The sequence below is a fragment of the Chiloscyllium plagiosum genome, unplaced genomic scaffold, assembly GCF_037043375.1.
Source record: "Chiloscyllium plagiosum isolate Xiang-an unplaced genomic scaffold, Cpla_swu_hap1 HiC_scaffold_24, whole genome shotgun sequence".
Taxonomy (NCBI): Eukaryota; Metazoa; Chordata; class Chondrichthyes; order Orectolobiformes; family Hemiscylliidae; genus Chiloscyllium; species Chiloscyllium plagiosum.
The window spans coordinates 54308453-54333273 of NW_028270162.1; the positions used below are offsets into that span (position 1 = coordinate 54308453).

At 39.5% G+C, this 24821-nt stretch overlaps 1 protein-coding gene across 1 annotated transcript in view; it reads right to left on the reverse strand.

Annotated features, from left to right (window-relative positions):
* Positions 1–1937: 1937 nt before the first annotated feature.
* Positions 1938–24821, reverse strand: part of gcn1 (GCN1 activator of EIF2AK4) — a 128449-nt gene continuing 105565 nt past the window's right edge. The window contains exons 48-58 of the mRNA XM_043716089.2: positions 24621–24764; positions 23963–24232; positions 23555–23668; positions 22280–22510; positions 16157–16350; positions 15063–15177; positions 14699–14795; positions 10982–11130; positions 3988–4095; positions 3306–3524; positions 1938–2362 (exon numbers count right to left, since the gene is read on the reverse strand). Coding sequence (XP_043572024.1) covers positions 2237–2362; positions 3306–3524; positions 3988–4095; positions 10982–11130; positions 14699–14795; positions 15063–15177; positions 16157–16350; positions 22280–22510; positions 23555–23668; positions 23963–24232; positions 24621–24764 — 1767 coding nt within the window. The 3' untranslated portion in view covers positions 1938–2236. The remainder of the gene's footprint in view (positions 2363–3305; positions 3525–3987; positions 4096–10981; positions 11131–14698; positions 14796–15062; positions 15178–16156; positions 16351–22279; positions 22511–23554; positions 23669–23962; positions 24233–24620; positions 24765–24821) is intronic.

The following is a 24821-nucleotide window of genomic DNA, read 5'->3' on the forward strand; positions in this document are numbered from 1 at the left end:
CTTTACCGGAGTAAATCTGAGATAGTGCACTGAAAACCAAAATGCTGGAAACCAGTGGGTCAGGCAGCATCCACGAGGACAGCGCAAGCTGCCATTTCAAGTCTGGATGACTCTTCATCAGAGCTGACATGAAGCATGGAGGAGGCAGCATTTATGCAAAAGTGGATGAGTGCTAGGGGAGAGACGCTGCTGATAGGGCAGATTAAGTGATTGAAACGGGAGAATAGCAGAACAATACGTGTCTAACTGCCAAACTGGAAAGAACAGAATGTTGAAGAAAATCAGGTCTAGCAGTATTTGTGGAGAAATATATGTTTCAAGTCTGGTATGACTATTTCTCTGAGCATTCTGAAATAGTCATACTGGACTCAAAATGTTAACTGCTTCTCTCTCCAGATACTGCCAAACTGGCTGAGTTTCTCCAGCATTCTGTTCGTTGACTACTTAATGGTTTATGGCACCTTGCTGCATGCAAACTGGCTCAAGTGATTTGGATGTCCCAAGACTGTAAAAGGCATTTATTTTCCTCTGTTATTTTGTTGGATTCATGTCAGTGGAGTGAAGTCTGTTGGAAGGTCAAGGCCAAAGATTTCTCAGATTAGTTGCTGTATTATGAAGTCTATTTTGTTAGTGATGATTTTATTTTGGTCCATCATCCCTACCTTGTTTGGGGTTCGGTTAGCTCAGTTGGCTGGTTTGCGATGTAGAAAGACACCAATACTGTGGGTTCAGTTCCCGCACCAGGTGAGGTTACCATGGAGCTCTCAACCTCTCCTAAGGTATGGTGACCCTCAGTTTCATCTTAGTATCAGCTGTCTCTTTCTCTAATGAGAGCAACTTATAGGTCTCTGGGACAATGTCAACTTTACCTTTTACTGGTTAGGTATATAAATTAGATTAGACTGGACAGATTTTGCTATCACTTTTGCCATATTAGTAAAGGAAATCCAACTCTCACAAGTTTTCATTATTTTCTTATTTGTTTCAGTAATTTTTTTCTTGCCCTGACTTCATAAAGAGACAACTTAAATTTATAGTAAAGATTAGATTAGATTCCCTCCAGTGTGGAAACAGGCACTTCAGTCCAACAAGTCCACACCAACCCTCCGAAGAGTAACTCACCCAGACCCATTCCCCTACCCTATTATTAATCCCCGACTAATACACCTAACACTAATTAGCATAACCAATTCACCTGACCTGCACATTTTTGGATTGTGGGAGGAAACTGGAGCACTCTGAGGAAACCCACGCAGACACGGGGAGAATGTGCAAACTCCACATACAGTCGCCCGGGGTGGGAATCGAACCTGGGTCCCTGATGCTGTGAGGCAGCAGTGCTAACCACTGAGCCAGTGTGCCATTAAATGTAAAAACTAGCAGCCATCCCATTCATCCAAAGATGTGTTAATTTTACAGTCAGGTTGTAGTGGTGGAATTTTGCAAGCAACACCTACGATTTTATCATTGGAGATTGAATTTCCCTTTCCTGCATTGTGGCTGTTGAATCATCTGTGCAGTGGACAACAGGGAAAATTGGAAGAAAACAAATGGCCTAATTGCAGTCTACTTTAAGATCTGGGCAAACAGTGGACCCAAAACACAGTCACAGCTGTCTGCACACAGTCAATAGTATAGCCTATACAAATTGGTCGAGTACTGACGGTTGACATTTTGATTTAGCCAATAAATATTGGATATGCCTAGTATCAGAAGCAATGATCAGTTAGCCTGATCTAAATCCATTGATCATGTTACCCTTATTCATTGCCACATGTGTTGATACAAAACTGCAATCAGGACAGATCCCATGAATTAGTTTTTCTTTGCTGACAGAAGACTATAGCCGTGTCTGTGCATATGCGTGCAAAAATAAGTTGAAGTGATTCCAGAACAGAGATCATTCACAACCACAAAGGAAGTTGAGTACACAAGAGTCTGAGTCAAAGTTTTATTAAATCTTTATGTTTTTGAAGGCATGTGTGCTGTCACTCTCTGGTTCTTTAAATCCAGGTCCCTTGCACTACCATTAATACTTGCTACTGGAAACCCTTGTGTCATGACACCACCATGTCTTGATTCACTTCTCTCACAAATTAAGTGCAGCAATGCTAACACAGAATCATGTCCAATTCCAACAGCCCGCCGTAATGGTGACTGCACTTTGAAACAAATTAAAAATTAAAACTTTTCACGTGAAGATGGTTCGCCAAAAAAGCCATTCAATTCTTCAACGTCATGTCAGAATAGTGTCATCGACCTGTTCTGTTGAGTCTGCCTGTCCGGCAAGTTTCTTCAAAGATCGCCGATAGCTTTCAGCCAATAGATCCAGACTAGCAGTATCAAGAATTTTGGAAACATTCTAAATTTTAAGAAAAAAAAAGTAAGTTTCATTTTCAGTTTTAAGCATGTGTACCAGTGTACTGGCGAGACTGCAACTAGAGTACGGTGTACAGTACTGGTCACCATAATTAAGGAAGGATGTTAATGCGTCGGAAGTGGATATGGAAGATTTACAAGACTAATAGCTGGAATGAGTGGATTGGTTTATGAGGAAAGGCCACACCGGCTAGGCCTGTATCCTCTGGAATTTAGAAGTGTCTGAAGTCACTGGGGAATGCATACTGAATTAATTAAATAAATCAGGAATAAGAAAAGATAGTAATAGCAATGCTGACCAAAGATCCACTGGATTCATTGGTATCCTTTACGAAATAGTTACCCAGCCTGGCCTGTCATTCCAGATCCTTTACTGCCTTCTGAAATAGTCCAGGAAGCCACTCAGTTGTATTTTGGCATTGTCACCAAGGGGAATTAGGAATGGTCAATAAAGGGTGACCTTGCCAAGAACACCCACATCCCACAAATAGACAAACCTTATTGTAACTTCCATCTGTATTTCAGAGCACTATTGAAGATTTAAATTGGGTAGCAATATGCTGAAGACACTTAAGCCTTTTATCCTGGCATCTGAATCCAGACTGAACATATTTTGAGGAGAAAGCCTTGTTCTGGTTAGGAAAGCTCTGCTTTGAAATCAGTGTTTTCCTGTCTAGAACGCTGGTCATTGGAACGGACCTAGAACAGGGCTGCAAACCTTGAATCTATCACTTTTGTCCAAAATCAAAGACCAATCAATGTGACAAAAAGGAAGTCTCATGACCAACTTGACCTAAAAGCAGAACCGTGACTCCGTGCATCACCATTAAAAAAGCATTTCAAAGAACACGTTGGAATCATTTGTAATTGCAAACACAAACAAAGCAATGATCCCCATATAAAATACTATTAAATATTCCACATACCTGATACAATTCTTCTCCTTCCCTTAACCTGAGCAAGCTGACTATGGCCTGCTCGCTGTATGCTCTGACACTGGTGTTTTTGTCTTTTGTATTATCGAGCAAAGCTTTCAGAATTGGTTTGATTGTCTGAGGGTCAAGTGGGTTCGAAGTTTCTTTATTCACTAACCAGACCATTTTCTCTGCAACTAATTTCATGTCACTCGATGAATTCTGCAAATTCTGTATGATGAGAGTTAGTGGGTTATGTACAAGATCAATAGACTAATAAACAGACAGAAGACCATTTTACACTATTTGTATTTATACCATCTTTGATATTCCATAAAGGTCTATAGTTAGCTTCCTGTTTCAAACTGCATGCTGCCCCTTGATGATAGCATTCCAAATTAGTCAGGTTTTCTCATATATGCTGACCCAAACTATCCATCACCATTTCACATGACTTCTCCACTGTTTGTGGAGTGTAATATTGCTTGTCTGATATCTAGGAAGAGATGAGGAAAAATTTCCTCCAACTAAGTATTGGGAAAACCAAAACCATTGCATTTGATTTGTTCCATAATCCTCACTCCTCAGAAACTGAGTCAGAACTAGACAAGCATACTGATGAGGCTATCTACTTCCACCAATATCAATAGCAACCCTACTGAATAATATTCCGACTAGGTGTGTTTAGGCTTACCTTCACCAGCAATGAGATGAGTTTTGGAGACACTGTTCCACCCTCAGCCTGAACTTGGTGTTTCATCAGGAAACCCATGGCTCGGATTCCACTTGTGGCAATAGGAATCTATAGCATAAAATAAAATGATGTTACATTTTTAATTTCATGATCAGATGAATATTAAATCTCTTGGTCTCTTGATCCTGATGACGTTTACCATAATGAATTGCAATATGCAAAAACAAGAAGATGTGCATTTCTTCAGATCCTTACTTTAAACAAATATTTCATTAACCTGTCTTGGAAAGTAAGAAACACCTCACACCCATGGAAACCATTGATCTCATTTCCTGGCTGTGAACAGCCAGAAATGCAAACAGACTCAAGCAAGATTTGTTTGGAACAGGAGAGGATGTGAATTCAAACAGACATCAGAGAGAGAGAGAGAAAGCTGTGAATGAAGAGCAGCTGGTCCCATTGAGCATTCATTCCACCATCAAACCAACCCCTCCCCTACCATGAAACCTTTTACTGAGACAAGACATTCAAAAGGATAGTTAGAAGATACCCAAAGTCAAGGGGAAGGCAACACACTGATGTGTTAAATATTCTTCTACATCACAGAATTGTACAAGAATGATTATACCAATGAATGGGACCTTATTGGGAAATAAAGCAGTTAACAATTCATTTTCTAGTGTTCTCTCAACAAGGATTTACTTGGTCCACATGAGAAAACCACAAGTATCTCGTCCAGATGCCAAAGCGAACCTATCAGGTTATAGCTGGTCTGTGTACGCTGACTCATACAAATGTAAAATGGTCTCAATCTGCTTCCAAATTGACGGTCATCACTTACTCCAAGTTGCCCTGTCAGGCCTTGATTTGTGACAGACCTCTAATACTACTGGCCAAGAACATCTTTCAAATGACGAGTTGTCAGAACAAATCCCTCAGCTGTATTGGAAATGCATCTCACAGAATGAGAAGTTCTGGCATATTGGGAGGCAGCATTTAGTAACCAGTTGCTAGAGAGAATTTGTTGCTCTCAAGTGTAAATCCTAAAGCCAGTATACAGAGGAACCTAGATTATCTGAATACCAATTATCCAAAAATCGGATTATCCGAAGGAGATCTCGAGGTCCTGATAGAAACATGACATCAAAGACGTGTTTCCAAGAGATTGCGTCTTTTGTTTACAGTGATTAAACAGGCACTGTCTCCAAATGACTGACCGTTCGCCCGCTCTCTCTCCCCACACACTTTCCCTGGAGTTCTACAGAGGGGTGTCGGGGACAGGGCTCTGGGGGGGGCAGGTGGGGGCTCACGCACTTTGTGCTGGGGGCAGGGTGGTGGGCGGTGTTGGGGGAAGGGTCTCGCACGCTATGTGCTTCTGCAGTCTCCTAAACGGGGAGCAGACTTTTAAAACTCCGAGCCCCAGAGGAAAGACATTTAATCGATTTCCTGAAGGAAATAGTGCCCACCTATCTTGTTCAGATAATCGAGGTTCCCCTGTAGACTGGTTATCTAGATATTGTTAAATTTAGTGATGGGCTATGTTCAAAGGCTTGATACTTCTGCTGCTAGTTAAATTCTGGATCATAGAGAACAGGATTCATCAATGAGAGTAAATGCAATTAACAATAGCTATAAATTAGGAGGTGAAAGGCCAAGAGAACTTGGTAAAGTTACAATAAATGGGGAAGTGATACCAAGTGACCTGATGAGCTTCAGGCTGATCCCTGGATCCTGATGGATTTCATCTTAGGCTCTTAAAAAAGATGCCTAGTGAGGTGTAGATGTACTGGGTGTTCACTTTCCAAATTTCACTGGATTCTGGAAATATTACTCCTCTGTTCAACAAAAGAAGCAGAAACCAGGAAACACTTATTGTGAGAAGGGTGTTAAAATCATTAAGGGCTTTTTGGTTGGGCAGTTAAAAAAAGCAAGGTAACCAAGAGGAGTCAGCATGGTTTTGTGAAATCATATTTAACTAGCCTATTAAAGTTCTTTAAAAAATGTTTATGCACTAAGGATAAGAATATTTTGTATTGCACTTCAATTTCCAGAAGACATTTGACAAGGTGCTACACAAAAGGTTATTGTACAAAATAATAACTCATGGTGTCTGGAGCATCATTTTACATGGATAGAAGATTGGCTGGCAGAAAGCAGACAGTATACATAAACGGGTCTTTTTCTGATTGGCAAGCTGAGACAAATGCAGCCCCGCAGAGGTCTGAAGCTGGGGACAGGACCTGAGATGGGTTGGCTGCATCAGGGCCTCATAACAGTGGCCCTGAAGATCCAGGGTGACTACTATGCTCAGGGGGTCAGTGGCAGAGGTCAGGGCCCTGAGCCAAGAGCAGAACTGGGGTCCATTATTCCTGACCCTGACTTAGGCTGGGTCCTCAGTTTTGTACCATTTATGACAATAACTTGGATGATGGGAATGAAGGCATTGGTAACCTGGAGATGACAGAAGATAGGTAGGAAAGTATATTGTGAAGAGGGAATAATTAGATTCCAGGTGGATTGGATAGGTCAGGTAAAAATCAGGCAGTTGGAGTATAATGTGGGAGAATGTTGTTCACTTTGACTGGGAGAATGAAAAGTGGCATATTACTTAAAACAGGAGAATTTTAATGTCAAGGGATCTCGGTGTTGCAGTGCAGGGGTCACAAAGTTAGTATGCGGGTAGAGCAATTAAGGTGGCCAATGGAATTCCATCCTTTAATCCAATGGCTACTGAACAGATCTGACAGAAGATAAAAAAGTTTGAAAACACCTAACAACAGATTCAAGATCAGCTTCTTTCCGGCTGTTATCAGACGTATGAACGGACTGCTCATATATTATAGTTGATCTTTCTCTGCACCTTCTCTGTAGCTGTTACACCATAATCTGCGTTCTGTTCTGTTACTCTGATGTATTTATGTAAGGTATGATTTGTCTGGTTCGCAAGCAAAACAATACTTTTCACTGTTTCTCAGTACGTATGACCATGATAAATCAAATCAGAAAGTTATTATGTTTCAGTCGTACAAGCATTGGTGAACCACATCTAGAATACGTATACCGCTTTGGTCCCCTTAAGGAAAGTGTAAATGTGTTGGTGGCAGTTCAGAGGATATTTGCTGGAGTGACACCTGGAATGAGTGGTATGTCTTAGGAGGATATGTTGGACAGACTAGGCATATTTCTGCTGGAATTTAAAAGAGTGAGGAATGACTCAGTTGAAGATCCTAATAGTCTTGACAAAGTGGACAGAGAAAGGATGTTTGCTCTTGTGGGTGCATCCAGAACTAGGAGCACTATTTAAAAATTGTGTGTCACCCTTTTTGGATAAAAGGTGAGGAAAATTATTTCCTTTGAAGATTGTGCGACTTTGGAACCTTTTCCAGAAGGTAATAGAAACAGGGTTATTGAATATTTTTTAGATAGTTTTGTTCCCTTGCATAACAAGAATCCAAGGTTACCAAGACAAAATGGGAATGTGGGATTCAAAACACAAATCAGCCATGATGGTACGGAATGACAGATGAAGCGAATGGGCCCTAATGGCTTACTCCATTTGTTTGTGCAACTGAATCCCAATAGGAAAAGTAATTTTGTTAGATTTAAAACTCAGCTGTTATTGAGGGAGTTTAGAGTCTAGACTCAGTTTAGAGTATTGAGCTAGATTGGAGACTAAATACTTTTCATAAAAAAGCTTTTGCAAGATGGGTAATTGGGTTGTCTTGTAATTCTATAAGTTACTAGATTTCGAAGTATTTAGATAGATAAATTTTGCACTATATGGGAGAAGTTCAAGTTTGGTGGGCCAATGTGGATTTCTAGATGAATTACACTTGGATAAATGTCTTAAGTTGTGGTTATGCAAATTTGTGGTGGAATAGGAATTTGTTACATAAAGGAGATGGAGGGTTTCTAGAAGACACATACCAACAGTTGAGTCCCTCCACAGTTAGAGAAAGTGACAGAATAGATTAAAATGCACTGCCATCCCATTAGACCGAGAAGAGAAACATGAAGCAATGCAGGCTAGAGAATACTTCCTTGGTAAATGTTTCCAAAACTGAAACTTTTTTTATATCAAGAATTTGAGAAGAGCAGCCAAAGGTAATATCATTCCGCCTTGGAAAAGATGTTGCCAATTGCACAATGATTGCGGAATATTCTTTAGGGAGAAGACAAATTCACCTCACGACCTGGGAAACGTCTTGGTAATCAACTTGTTTCTTTAAAGCCAATGATCGTTATTGAATGTTGAATACATAATTGATTCAGTAATTCATAACCAGATCAGCCTGGATCACACCAAGCGCTCACTTTTAAGATAAATTCTCATCACTGTGATCAAATTCCCCCATTATTTTGTCCCTCCTCATTCCTGTAACCTCCTTCAGATCTACAATTTGTTGAGAGCTCTGTGTTCCTTGGGGCTATCCTGCATTCACGTTTCCCATATCACATCAGCTTGTGCTAAGGCTGTGCTCTGAATGTGCCTCCCAAGATTCATCCACCCCTCTCCTCATTTAAGGCATTCCTCAAAGAGTAACTTGCTTGAAAAAACATTTGGTGACCATTTCCTCAGAGCCCATTTCTGTCTAATCATGCTCCCAGGGAAAATCCTCAGGATGTTTTACTACAATAAAGTTGCAAGTTGCTGGTGTTCATACAAGGGAATCAAGGGAAAGGACAAGATTCAGACATTTCAAAGCAGATTATACATCGCAAGTCTGGCTTGGGTGTTAATACACACCAAGATGGAGACTTCACGGCTCCATGGTCAGACTCAGACTTGTTTTTCAGATTCCCATTCAAGAGGATAGAAGAAATCCTAAAGGACTATTTGAGTAGCAGAGTACCTGACCACCTTAGTGCCCTGTCCATTGTTCTTCATTCAAACCAGTAACAAAGAATCAAACTTAACTAGGCATTTTTTTTTGTTTGTGGAACTTTGCTGCATGACTGATGGAAATGAATCATTAAACCAATTGTGTATCAGAAATCCCTGTCTCTTGAGCATCCCTAATTTTAATTGTTTCATCCTAGTGGCTAGGCCTTCAAATACCTCAGCATTAATCATGCTCCCAGGGAAAATCCTCAGGATGTTTTACGACAATAAAGTTGAAAGTTGCTGGTGTTAGTTTGTAACTTTAAAATCAAATCCAAAACATCATCATGATTTTCAGGACACGACAAGACAGCAGAAGTATTTGAAAGCATCTCTGGAATTCTGTCCCTAAACATTTCTGGCTCACATCCCTCTTTTAAAACTCACCACCGTGACCCAAGGTTTAGCTCATCTGCCCAATATCTTTTGTATCAGTGGTGCTGGAAGAGCACAGCAGTTCAGGCAGCATCCGAGGACAGGCAAAATCGACGTTTCGGGCAAAAGCCCTTCATCAGGAATAAGCTCAGTGTCATATTTTGTTTTAGGATACTCCTGTGAAGTGTCTTGGGACATCTTATTACGTTAAAGACAGTAAATAAATGCAACCTGTTGTTAACTAAACAATTTTTGGAAGGTTTAAATTAATACGTTAAAGAAAAGGAAAAGAAAATTTTAGGAGATTGGGACATAGGATCGTGGACAATTTAAAAGAGTTAACCCAGATCATGATAGCTTGAAAAATAAACTTAGATATAAGACAAAAGAGAGAAATTGATAACAAAGGAATCTAAATTTAAATTTGTATTAATGTACAGAATATGCAATTGGGGAACCAAAAAACTTGCAGGAAATAAACAACGTCATGACATAATGGCAATAACTGAAATGTAATGGTGGCTGGGTCAGGATTAGGAAGTAAGTAGTTCTGAGTATAATAATTGGGCAGGAGAGGGATGGAAGTGGATGGATGATTGCTTTAGAAATCCTATCTCTGCATTAATAAGGTATATTGGAAGGAGCAAAAGAACAATAAACATAGGCAGTCTAGATGTACATTACAAGTTGCAAACAATAAATTGGAAATGGAACATGAACAAATTTTTACTAAATGAGAAATACATGCATCGGCAAAAAAATATATAATTGGCGAATTTAAGCAGCTAAAGCCTGACTGGGATATGGAAAGTGCAATGAAAACAAAGAGGCTATTTCTGGACTGTTTTCAGAATTGTACCCTCAGTCAACACGTTGCTATTCCAACAAAGAAGATACCTTGTTCTGGCTTAATAAAGTAAACCAAGTAGGTTTACTAAAATATTTTTGAGGACTGAATGACTATTATAAATTAAATCCAGCTCAAGAAAACAAAAACTTGCAAAATCAAATGGAAAATTATTTTAAGAGGAGGAAGAAACCTTATCCAGGTGAAACTAGAAGGAAAAATTGTATATGGATCAATGATGCTAAGTATTGAGACAAGGAATGGGAAAGGTACAAATCTAAGTGCATCAAAAAAAATTGAACATCAGATCAAAACAATGGTGTGACTTGCTCAAAATTTAAACTAAATAAATTAGCACTGGTAGGACACAACAGTGTAATACATGAAATTTAATGAAAAAAATTTAAAATGCTAATAACATAAAACAATGAAAACTTTAAAAAAAAGGAAACATATTATACACAGTAATTATATATAGCATTGTATAACATATTCTGGAAGAAAAAGGGGAAGGAAATAAAACAAACAACAAGATTTTAAATGAGGAACAGAAGGCCCTGAATATCCAGGTACACAAGTTATTATAAATTAGTACTAAAAGGAGTTAAGACAGTAGAAAGAAAACACAATCCTTGAAATTATATCTAAGACAAATATAATAAGCAGCAAAAAGTTACTGTTGAAGTGTAATAGTCATGAAATTAGAACAGTGTGTGCAGATTTCAGCACCCAATTTAAAGAAAGAAAATCAAATCAATGGGGAATATTCACCACTGATAACAGACTATGAAGAATTTGGGTTTTCTTCCCATTAGAGAAGTTACCAAGATGAACTGACCGAGGTCAAAGAGGATTTAACAAGCACAAATTAAATGAGTAGTGCTGCTTACCCTGTCTGCTGTAGCACTGGCAATAATCATGTCCAGTACGCTGGTGTTGTATTCAGGTGTGCAGAGCTTGCTTGGGGCCACTTTCATTGCAACCGAGAGCGCTACACTTCTTCCATGCCTCACCATCCAATCAATACCTGATACATCAGCTGCAAAACAAAATTGTAATTTCAATAATGTGGCTCTCAGAACAGTTACCCTGTGCCTAGCAGAAACATCTTTGGTTGACCGTCAGACACAAAAACAGCATCTGGAATACACGATATTTACAAACACAATGCTATATTTGACTTTAAATTGAGTATTCAATTTAGTCGCCTTTAGGATCTTTCCAAAGATGTACTACATCAATGTTTACAGCTAGTTTCAATCTAGCCAGGGGAGAATTTAACTTGTTTTTTCAAATTTACTCTTTAAAGCCAATTTTTGCCCATCCCTCATTGTTCTCAAGCTGAGTGACTTGTTGTCGGTGTGGAATTGAAAGATAGCCAAACCAAGTAATTTATGTAGATTGTGTAAAGTAGTAAGCCAGGTGAGTTTTTAATGACTAGAGATAGTTTTATGTTCACTGTTGCTGAATGTAATTTTTAATAGCAAATTCTATTAATTGAATATAAACTTCACCAGTTGAGTTTGATAGGATTTGAACTTGTCTCAAGAATATTATTAATCTAGTGACAAAACGACTAGGTTGCCACGCCCCTGTGGTTGTACCACTTGTTCAAAAATGGCCTGTTTTCCATTCATGGAGATACACAGACAGAAGAGTTGATTCCAGACGGCAGATGATGGTGACTGCCCTTCACATCAGTGGGACCTTGAGAAAACGAGTCAGTGGGAATAGGGGAAAGATCTCTGTATTGGTTGGATTTATATCAAGCACAAAGGAAGATAACTGTTGTTGCTGGAAGTCAATAACGTCACCCCAGGACATCTTTGCAGGAGTTTCTCAGTCCTGTATTGTCCTTCGCGCAAACATCTTCAGGTGCTTCAATAGTGACCACCTCTCTATCACAAACTCAGGAGGTGGAATGACACTTCTGAATTCCCCCCTCATCCAGTTTCATGGGATGGGGGGGTTGGGAGTGGAGGTGGAGGCTTATCATTGACCAGTAATACTTGATGTGATTTTTCTTTGATTTGATAGCCAAAATTCTTTTTGCCTACACATGAGACTTGCAATTGAACTCTGTAGCATGTCAGTCCCTGAGTGTGATTGATATCTCAAATGGTGGTTAGAGCCTTAAAATAACCATTGGATGCAAGAATTGAGTGGCTGGATGCAGAGCTCCAATTCATCATATTTTTTAATACGTAAATCCTAAGCTCTGAAATTCCCTCCCTAACCCTCCCCTTTTTTTTGCGTACTTAGTTAAACCATACTTATTTCAGAGAGTTGTACTCTTAAAATTGAGGCAGTAGAGAGGATGCAGAGAAGATTTACAAGGATGACGTCAGCAAAACCTGCATATTCGTATTAAGAAAGTGCATGTTCCCCATTCTTGGAAAAAGCAGGCAGAGGGCTTACCTGATGAGCATGTTTAAAAGTTATCAAAAATTGGCATGGGATATTCTTCCACTTCAATTATACATTCAGATATAGGTACAGTAAGATAATGTCGGCATAACAGATAGGGTGATGAAGACGGCGTTTGGCATGCTTGCCTTTAATGGTCAGTGCATTGAGTAGGGATGTCATGTTGCAGCTGTGCAGGACATTGGTTAGACCACTTTTGGAATAGTGTGTTCAATTTTGGTCTCCCTCTTATAGGCAAGATGTTCTTCAACTTGAAAGGGTGCAGACAAGATTTAAAAGCATGTTGCTGCGATTGGAGGGTTTGAGCTATATGAAGAGACTAAACAGGCTAGGGCTATTTTCCCTGGAACATCAGAGGCTGAGGGGTGACCTTATATAGAGGTTTATAAAATCATGAGGGGCTTGAATAGGTGAACAGCTAAGGTCTTTTTCCCAGGGGAGGGGAGCCCAAAACTACAGGGCATTGGTTTAAGGTGACAGGGGAAAAGATTTACAAGGAACCTGAGGGGCAAATTTTTCATGCACAGGGTAGTGAGCGTTTGGAGCGAGCTGCTGGAGGAAGTGGTGGAGGCTGGTACAAATACAACATTTAAAAGACATCTGCGTGGGTAGATGAATAGGGAGGGTTGAGAGAGATATGGGCCAAATGCTGTCAAATGGCACTAAATCAAGTTAAGAGATCTGGTCAGCATAGACAAGGCAGACAAAGGGTCTGTTTTCATGCTATACAAGTCTATTACTCTATGATATACATATACTCTTCACTGATCCTCGTCTTGCTGGTGGAACACAATAACTTTAAATAGTGACAGAATTGAACTTCTCAGTGTTGATATGAGGAAGATCATGCAGCATGATCCAAAATGAGGCAGAAAACCTTTGAAAGTAAAGGTGCGGATGAAACAAACATGAAGTCATCACTTTCTCCTGAACACTTCTGGTGATCTTGAAGAACACAGATTTCCTTATTTCAGCACAATATTCAATATAATTCTACATATAATTTGATTCAAATGTTAAATGTTAAAGCTGTAAAATATTTTACAAATCTAGCTTTTGATAGAAAATGTGAGATAATGAACACTGTATCAAGAAAATATGCAAAACACTCATCTTAATTGTTTTGTAAGTGAGTGATAAGAGCACGAGCAGAATTCCGCTTTCAGAAAGCAGAGGAGGTAACTTTGAAGAGTTGACTGAATTTCTTTAAGTAACAACTTTGTCCTTGCTCTCCAGTACAGAATTGGAGCATATTCTACAAGCAAAGATGATATGAGGAAAGATTTTTTGCAATTGCATAACATCCCAAAGCAATTTACAGCCAAATAAGTATGCTTGAAATAAAGTAATGCAGAAAATGCAGAAGTCAATTTGCATACAGCAAGCTCCTAGCCTCATTCCTGATGAAGGTCTTTTGACCTAAACGTCGATTTTCCTGCTCCTGGGATGCTGCCTGACCTGCTGTGCTTTTCTAGCACCACACTCTAAGCTCCTACACAGTTATATGATAATAATAATAATAATAATAATACATTTGCTTGTAAGGGTGAGCTGTGGGATGGAGTTTGGCCAGGCCACGAGTCTGAGCTCCTTACTCATTTTCTAATATCTCATTTCAGTGAGGGGGGAAAAGGGAATTGGGGAAAACAAAAATCAAGACTATACCAAGTTGGCACACCAAATCTACAACATAACAAGATCTGCGGTTTTATTTATGCACCATATTAAGGTCTTCTCCTCTCAGGCCCTTTCATATAACTTCATCAGATTTCACCTCTTGTGCTCATCCAGTTTCCCCTTGCATTCATGGGTGCTATTTGCCTCAAACACTCTTTGGGGCAATGTAGCAAGTTTCATATACTAACCAGTCATTGGTAAATAAGTTACCAAATTTCCTACTGGATTTATTTGTGACTATATTGTTTAAGCCCAGAAGTATTTTCTTCACATTTCCCTTGTGAAGTCCACCATTTCATTAGCCCCGTAACTTCTTTTCTTAACCTAAGAAGAAACAGCCCCAGTCAGCAGCAATTGAATAATCACTCAATTCTTGTTTTATCTGTGAATCTTTTTGGCACCTTCTCCAATAACGCTATAGAGACCAGATGGTGTACACTTATCCAGTGTGGTCTAACCAATACTCAGATTGCACCACTGCAGTAATGTTGCGTATTACTTACCCAAAAGGTGATTTTTTAGAATAATACTGAGTTCATCATCTGGCAAGTATGCACACAGCTCCCCTAAACAACCAGCTGAGGCCATGCGTGTTGCATCCTGAGAGGAAGAGACAGGTCATTAGGAATTATATAAACTACAGGATAGCAAAAAATCAATTGCTGGTTACTCAGTCAGCAACATCAGAGCACGTTATTTGTCATATTTCTCGCCCTTTGTAATGCGATATATTCAGCAGATCACACTACTCTGTGAAACTGACTTTGAGGCCACACAAGTATCACTTTCATGCAAGAGTAGATCACTTGGTCTATTTATTGCACAGTAGTGAGTGAATCTAAATATGTGAATGTACTGTTTCCATACCTCATCATGTCCCAACATTCCCAATAACAGAGTGGTGGTATTTTTTCGGATTGTTCCATCTACCTTGGCACCAGCACCCTGAATAACAAAACGCAGTGCCTGAAGAAGGGTCTCTCTGAAAACAGAAATAATATTTGTAATAATGCAGACTAGCTGAACTCTGAAAATAAAACCTTCTCTGCTAACACTTACGTTCAGATAATCAGAAGATATATAAACCCTGAATAAAGAGGATACCAATTGCTCTAATGGTCTTCATTAGAAGACAGCAGACAAAATACTCTTATGCAAGGGCTCAAATGTAACAGATTATCAGGACGATAACTAAGTGCTCTTCCTCATTTTTTGTACATCATTGCTCATGCAAATAAATAGTCACCTAACCAAACAGTGTCCTTTAAGAACTTAGCAACTTACAGTCATATAGATCCACAATTCATTTATTCATCTCTCAGTCTCAATGTATCGATACACTGTTTCAGATGACTACAAACTTGGATTTAGATTAGATTCCCTACAGTATGGAAATAGGCCCTATGGCCCAACAAGTCCACACCGACCCTCTGAAGAGTAACCCACCCAGACCCATTCCCCTATTCTATATTTCCCCCTGACTAATGCATCTAAAACTATGGGCAATTTAGCATGGCCAATTCACCTGACCTGCACATCTTTAGATTGTGGGAGGAAATTGGAGCACCTGGAGGAAACCCACGCAGACACAGGAAGATTGTGCAAACTTCATACAGATAGTTACCAGAGGCTGGAATCGAACCAGAGTCCCTGGCGCTGAGAGGCAGCAGTGCTAACCACTGCGCCATTTGCCGCCCCAGTGGCATGGGTTATTTTACAATTGCTCCAACATTTCAATTTACCCCTCTCCTTATCATATCGATATGTGCTCATGCACAATCCTAAATGTTTGTACTGATCTTGTATGCAGTATCGGATGCTCAATAAAGGAGTGTCCTAGATGTCTTCACTTCTATTTGATTGGACATTTCAGGCTGCACAAGAAATCAGTTACACCTTGAGCAGTAATACAAATAAGGTTTCCAAAGGGACTCACTCTCCCTCTGATTTGTGATACATACCTCACACTAGAATCATCTGCGCTTCGCACAAGATTCAGAAGTTCAGTAAATAGCGGGTCCACTTTGGTGTGAATAATGATCAGATTCCCAAGAGCCTCTGCTGCTTTCAGGCGGACAGAACGATTTGTATCAGACAGCGCCTTTGTGAAAGTAGTTTGCAATTGTGGAAGGAAGGGCTTCAGGGCAATTCCCACCTACACACAGCAAAACAGAAAAAGAAGCATGACAATTAAATGAAAGCTGGAAGTTGTACTCCAGTTAACATACTTATGGCGATTATTAGACTATGTTGTACAGGTAGCTCTTCTATAACGCGACGATTGTGTTCTTGTGCAACCCTGTGTTATAGAAAAATCGCGCTTTAGAAACAGTGCTTGAAATGTTGGTGATGTAATCGTGTTACAGCCAACCCACACGTTAAAAGTTCGTGCTTTAGAAACAGTGTTCCCAATTCATCAATCGCGTTATAGCAAATTCACGTTAATGATACGCAGGGAACGACCTGTATACCCTTCAAAGAAACTTTACAATGCTTCAGTACTAGCCAATATGTGAAAAGAAGAATGCACAGTGGAGAATAAGATCATTGAGGAGCTGAAGACATCACAAAATCTGGAGGCTACTCTTTTTATTAAAGATGTTTTAACAGAGGATGGAGGAGGATCAGGAAATTATTCCCTGATGCTGGTAGAGACAGAATTCCTCATTGCATTTAAAACAAAAGATACTTTGGCATGCATTTTAAGTACCATAACCTACAGGACTACATACAGAGAGCTGAAAAGTAACATTTGACTGGATCTCCATGTGCAAGCTTGCATGGGAAAAGATCAGCAAAGTCATTGTGAAAGTGGGGTGTTTGTTAAGAAAGGCGGTGCGACTGTTATAACTCAGTCAGTGCACTCTGGGTACCAGGGTTCCTTTGGCACCCCGAATCCCATTTTGGGAAGCCCCGTCTTACACCGTGTACTCTTATCCTACAAAGAAATCTGTGCCATTTTATGAAGTGTGCTTTTGGAAATCAAACCAATAGCACATCTATAGGTTCCCCATTATCTAGCTTGCTTATTATTTCTTCAAAAACCAATAAATTAAACATGATGTCCCTTTCATTAAAACACATCACCTCTACTGGATCACAATATAATTTTTTCAGCATTCTCCAAAATCTCCTTCATTATAACAGAGGTTAGGCCAACTCATCTACACTATTTTAGTCCTTAACTCCCTTATTTCTTGGCTCTATAAAGAATCTGTTAAGCTTAAAGAATCTGTTCCAAATACATCATTGGCCTCATTTTCCAGACTATCTTTGCCAATCTACATGAGGATTAAAGTTACCCATGATTATTGCAGTACCTTCTTCCAAACTCATTTATTTCTTCCTGTGTATCATGCCCTATGATGTAATTACTGTTAGGGGGTCACTGCCACAGTGAATGTTTACCTTTCCCGTTCCTTCTGTTTTTACAAACTAGCTTTTTCTCAAATATGACTTTATTATACCATGAAGAGTGTTCTGGTGAGTCATTTTGCTAGGATAGTCTAGGAGGCTTTAAACTAAATTATTGGGCAGCAGGGATAATGTGAGAAGAGATGTAATAGCAACAAGGTAATAAAACAGGGTAGTGATTTGGGAATGATAGCTAGAGTATGGCAGCGAGTATAAACTAAAGTGTGCACCACCAGACAAGGCCAGGGATTGCAAAACTACTACCATGACAGAGTTAAAGTCTGGGTATTTTAACATGTTGAGCATACACAACAAAATGGAAGAACTGTTATCAAAGGTCAAATTAAATATGTATGACTTGATAGCAATATAGAGGTACGGTTGCAGAGACCAAAGGTGAGACCTAAATATTGAAAGATATTTGACATCGAGAAGATGGGAAGCTAGTAAAAGGTGGTGGCAATTAAATTAATTAGTACATTAGTGAGAGTGAGCTAATTAAAGAAATACAATATCTTAAAAAAAAAAGGTGGATGGCTAGTGCAATCATATGCAAACACCAGAGAATTTCTAACAATACAGGTCGTTCTGCTTTAATGCGCATTTCATTAATGTGAATGCACTATAACACGATTGACAAATTGTGGACACTATTTCTAAAGCACTAACTTTTAAAGCGTGTATTGGTTATAATGTGATTCCAACCCCATTAGTTTAAATGGTGCTGCTATTATGCGATTTTCTTATAACACGGGATTGCGTCAGAATGGAACTACTGCATTATAGCAGAACCGAATGTACGTAAACTTTTTAAAATGTCCTGTCAAATCTAATAATATATTTGATATAATTATTTGTGGTTGTACAATAAGTTTATATTAACGAGGTGAGGGAAGTGGAGTGGGAAGAGTGTTTAATGATTCTGAATGATTACAACGTGAATGACATGAGGTCATTGCTCCTCTATTCCTAAAGAAAATGAGGGAGAGAGAATTGGGTCTTCAAGGCAAAAGCTAGAATGATTTAAGAACAGCAGGAGATAAAATGTAGTGTGGCATTTGCTGACTTGACATTAAAAAGGAAGCACTGAGTATATTCCATGTACTTGAGCACACTCAGTTTGTTGGAAAGAATTGGATAAACATATAGATGACAATGTAATAGTGCAGGTTAGATGGGCTTTAGTTTGGTTTCACAGGTCGGTGCAACATCAAGGGCCTGTATTGTGCTGTAATGTTCTATGTTCCAAGTCAAAGACTGTCCTCTGCAGTTGTAGACTCCACAAATCAACGGTAACAAATGCAGCAATCTTTTAAGCTTTAGAATTTAATACAAATACATTTTTGTAAGAATATGATACAATATAGTCAACATAATCTCAGAGAGAGAGACACAGAGAGAGAGAGAGAGAGACACAGAGAGAGAGAGAGACACAGAGAGAGAGAGAGAGAGAGACACAGAGAGAGAGAGAGACACAGAGAGAGAGAGACACAGAGAGAGAGAGACACAGAGAGAGAGAGACACAGAGAGAGAGAGAGACACAGAGAGAGAGAGAGACACAGAGAGAGAGAGAGACACAGAGAGAGAGAGAGACACAGAGAGAGAGAGAGACACAGAGAGAGAGAGAGAGACACAGAGAGAGAGAGAGACACAGAGAGAGAGAGACACAGAGAGAGAGACACACAGAGAGAGACAAGGAGACAATAGGCCATTTAGCTTGACATCTGTTGGATGGAATGTGTTAGAATTGATCAGTAAACGGATTATAGCTCCAAACCTAAAGAGTTTCAAATTGGTCAAGAAGAGTCAGCATTTTTTGTTTTGAGAAAGAAGGTCTTGTTTAACCAGTTTATTGGAGATTTTAGAAGGAATACACAATGCAGTGAAAGGGAAATCGAGCCTACAGAGGTACAACTTTTGTTTTCCAGAAAACATTCAATGAAGCATTCAGCAAAGGTTATTGCAAAAAAGTATCACGATATGGGAGTAACATGTTAAAATGGACAGAATATTGGCTAGCTTGCAGAAAATAGGGAATAAGTATGCATCAGTCTTCATTGAGTTGTCAGGATATGAGGAGTGGGTTCCCTCAAGAACCTGGGCTGGGGCCTCAACTTTTTACTATTTATATTGCAATGAAGAGAGTGAAAGACTTGGCAAGTACACCGAAGGTTGGAGAATTTACAAAGTAACATTTGATTCAGAACAAACAGCACTCGCTGAGTTGCTATGAGATAAAAATACAAATTTGAATTTAGCCAATCAGTTTAAATTATATCTCGAAAAATATCAAACTCCAATCCAATTTGAATTTAGTATATTGAGCATTTTAAAAGCCAATGGCACAATCTAATGCTTTGGAGGTATAAGACCAGGGAAAATTGAACAGTTGAGAGGAGAACTGCCAAACCCAGCATGTTAACAGACTGCTTGAAAAACAGCAATCTTAAAAGTACCTTTTCAATCAGTAACCTGTCATGCAGAAATTCCTAAGAAGAAGAAAAGAAGACACAAATATCTGAATAGAAGCACGAAAGCAGCCTGGTTTAGAGATAAGAAGTGTGGTTTTGTCAATCTCAATTGGGAGTTTTATCGGACTAGTATATAGAAAGGAAGGTAAAAGATAGGTTAGAGGAATAAATTGTAAATCATGGTTAGTTAATTATTCTCTTTATTTAATTATACTTGAGAAAATAAAGATATTAACTTTTACTTTAAATAGTTCTTGGTCACTCGGATTTTTACAGATTACGGCACAGGATAAATCTTTTCTGTGTTGCTGGTGTAAATTAAGCAGGAGGGTTTACCCAGTGTCGTAACAACATCAATGACTTAGACGAGGCATGACTTAGCATGGCAGCTAAATTCACAGATGAGAACAACCTAGGAAGGAAAGTTTGTTGTGAAGGAGGCATAAGGAGTTTGAAGATAGAGATACTTGTTTGAGTGGCCAAAAATCTGGCAGATGGAGTAAACAAGTGCTATTTTGGTCACTTTGGTAGGAAGAATGTAGAGTCATAGAAATGTACAGCACGGAAAAAGACTCTTCAGTCCAACTCATCCATGCTAACCAGATATCCTAAATTAATCTAGTCCCATTTGCCAACACTTGGTCCACATCCCTCTAAACCCTTTCAATTCATATACCCATCCAGATACCTTTTAAATTTTGCAATTGTATCAGTCTCCTACCACTTTCTCTGGCAGTTCATTCCAAACACGCACCACCCTTTACGTGAAAACGTTGCCCTTTAGGTCCCTTTTATATCTTTCCCCTCTCACTCTAAACCTATGCCCTCTAGTTATGAACTCCCCCAACACAGGGAAAAGACTGTCTATTTATCCTATCCATGCCCCTCATGATCTTATAAACCTCTAAGATCATCCCTCAGCCTCCGACTATTCAGCCTCTCCCTATAACTCAAACCCTGGCAACATCCTTATAAATCTTTTCTGAACGCTTTCAAGTTTCACAGCATCCTTCCTATGGGTAGGAGACTAGGATTACACACAATATTCCAAAAGCGGCCTAACCAATGTCCGGTCTGGCCGCAACATGACTTCCCAACCCCTATACTCAATGCACTGACCAATAAAGGAAAGAATACTAATCTCCTCCGTCACTATCCTATCCACCCGAACCTGTACTTTCAAGGAGCTATGAACCTGCACTCCAAGGTCTCTTTGGTCAGCAATACACCCTAGGAATTTACCATTAAGTGTATAAGTCCTGCCCTGATTTGCCTTTCCAAAATGCAGCACCTCACATTAAATTTCCAAATTAAACTCCATTTGATCAAGATCCCATTGTACTCTAAAAGCAGAGTATTATTTTAATGGAGAACGACGGAGGAATTCCAGGGGGCAGAGGGATTTCAATGTTCCAGTGAACGAGTCACAAGTAGTTAGTGTCATGCATGTACAGCACGTCATCAAAAAGGCTAACAGATGCTATCCTTTATTAAAAGGAGGACTGAACGTGAAAGAACATTGTGCTTCAGTTTTATAGGGCATTGTTGAAACCACATTTCAAATACTGTGTTCAATTTTGGTTTCCTTAAGGAAGAATGTAAAAGGACTGGAGGTGGCTCATTAGATTAATTCTTAAAATGGAATTTATGAGGATGGATTCAAAAGGCTGTACTTGTTTCAGCTGGAGTTTAGACGAGTGAGGGGTACATGACTCCAATATATAAGATTAGAGATTTATTATTCTCAAAGAGGGTGGAGCAACTTTGGAACACTCTGCCTCAAAAGGTATGTGGGATCATTAAATATTTTTTTAAGGTTGACGTAGGTAGATTTATGTCAGGCAAGGGAGTAAAGGTTAGAGGTAATCGGAGGGAAAGGGAACGTGCAATTCCAACAATCTGGATCTTACTGAATGGCAGAAGAGACTTGAAGGATTGAATGGTCTATTTCTGTTCATATGCATCTCATACATCTTTAATATCCTCTTTCATGTATTAGCTATAGTTTATCTTCCTGGTTCAAATATGGAATTTCTCATCATCCTCGGAAATATTCAAAAGTAACATTACTTGCTTTCTGTAACAGCTTCTTCGTTTCTTATAACAACAGCACATTCTCTCTCAACATATGGGATTAGGTGGTGACTAAAATGGGGAGGCGTATCGCGCACACTCCGCATTTGAGACTCTTGTTTTTACCTTGCTAAGCAGCAAACTGAGGGTTTCTAAGAGAGCCACTTTCACATTCCAGCTGAACCGGTCACCTAGGATACGGATTAGAGGTCCAGTGATGTTAACTACAGATGGTCGCAACGCCTCTGCGGATGTTAGCTTGATAACAAGGCCTAGGGCCTTAGCAGCCTCCTCTTTTTGCTCAGGGTTTCCTGTCAATACACCCTCTCTCAGAACAGGCAGGATCGAAGTAACACCCTGCAACAAAACATTATGTTGATACGAGACAACAAACATTTATTTGCTACATCAGTACCCTGGTCATGCACTCAACTTATTTTGATTACATTACCATATTTTACATGACCAAATGCCTCTCTTCCGATTTAAACCTGCATTGTTCCGTGAGAATGAGTGCTAAAACATGACAGGATTGTATACTGAGATTTAACTAATCAGGAGGAAAATCACAGTAGTCTGATTCGTGAACATTCTGCCCATGAACCCCATCTCCAGTGTTTTCCCCTCTCAATGCCCTATTCCTTGAAGTTATGTAAGCAGCTTCATTTTTGTTATCAATTATCAATTCCCAGGCCGCAGTTATCCTTGATTGATCTTTCTCCCCCTGCCAGATTCCATTCCAAAATATTGATGCAGCAACTCACAATTCCCCAAATTTCTCCACTTCTTTACATGTTAAAAATTTATTTCTGTGCAGCTTTCAGTAGGTCCTGTTATTGTGCACTTCTCCAGTGCACACCAAATATATAGTGACAAGCAAACATTTCATTTGCATTCATTATTCTAGGAGAATTACCCACAGTATATCTGGAGTTAACTGAATACAGCCCATTTCCCATTCATCACTGTGGCTCATGGTTGCACTGTTGCCTCTGCATCATAGGTTCAAGACCCACTGCACGGCCATAAGTATGAAATCAAGACTGCGAAACTGAGTATTACTGATAAAGTATTGTTTTACAAATGAGATGTTATTTGGATGCGTTGGTTGTTCTCTTAGATCAATTCTGAAGTCCTATTTTGAAGAATAGCAGTGAGCTTTGTTGTTTAACCCTCAATCTACTTCACGGAACAGATCAGTTTGCTCACGACCAGTGTTTGTGGCAGTGTGGCATATGCAAACTGGCTGTTGCATTTCCAATGTTTGTGATAGGGATGACTCTTTGTTGGCTGTAAAATATTTCTGGATGTCATAATATTGTAAGAGATGCTCTGTAAAGTTTCTATCTCATTTGCAATAATGGAATGCATTAACTTGACCCCAGCCATAAATTCTCATACCTTCTTGGGAATGCAGAATCCTAGCAGATGTTCCCCTTTGGTCTCAGCAGCTGCTGCACGGATATCTCTGTGCAGATCATCCACAAGTGATAACTGGCTTCCAGCATCCAATTTCTATTGGGGGTGGGGGGAGAGAAAGAAAGTTACATAAATTTAAAAGTGCTAGCCAGTAGAGTTTTTCTTAAAATCCACATTAAAATGCCAAAGATATAGTTTCAGTAGAGCTTATGATTTTAAATTAGGTTTTTCTTCATGGTGAATACTCCACTGGAATACTGAACGGACCCAGCAGTGTGCCAAAGGTGATTGATTAATTCTCTGGTCATTGATGTCCATTATAAAACTTCAACACAATATAAATATCTCAGGCTTTAGCAGCTACCATCCACATAGACAGACAGTTAGTACCTTGGTTATTGCATTCAAAGCATCCCAACTCTCATTCAGGACAGTCTCATCCGTGTCATTGAGCAATCTGATCAATCCAGACATCAGGTTCCTGACATGGGCAAAATAGTCAACTTTGGTCTTCGAACAGTAAGCGTTGATGATTGTTGCTGCAGCTTTGCGCATCCCAACATCTGGGTTCCTCGTTGCCTCCAGCAAATCCTCTAGGATGACCCTTTGACCAACCTCATCCCCCACAGACAGAATCACTGAGTGACAATTAGCCAGCTCCTACAGGAAAGGAAAATATCTCATTAGGTGGGATGACAAAATGTTGAGAGCTATCACAGGCACCAAAGGAAAAGGATAGGAAATGAATCAGCCTATCATGGGACTACATTATGAACAAATTCCTATAGCAACTATGTTATTAAAGCTGTTTGATAAAATGGGTTAAACCTGTGTGTTATTAATGGGACTTATTTTGAAACCTTTAGATGGGATAATGACGTCCACACAAGAACCTTTAAAATAATTTTGCTATGCAACTGAATGACTACATAAAGTAAGTCCCAGAACTTGCAGAACTGTGGCTCTATGGAAACAAGCCATGCATTTGCTATTCACTGACAGTGGCAGAAGATTGCACCATTTGTGTTACCTTCCTACTCTCTCTCACCTCTTCCTCTTCGCTGGTTCCCATCTTGTTCTTCAGTGCAGTCATCACCGCAGGCAGGATCACATTGAGGTGGCGAGTCAACGCATCGCCTGCCACCGAAGACAAGAAAGCTAGCACCCGGGTGTTAACTGGTGGCGTTATAAGCTGCAGAGAATAAGAGAAATGGGTGAATGAAAAAGAGACTTTTTTTGGTTGTGTAAG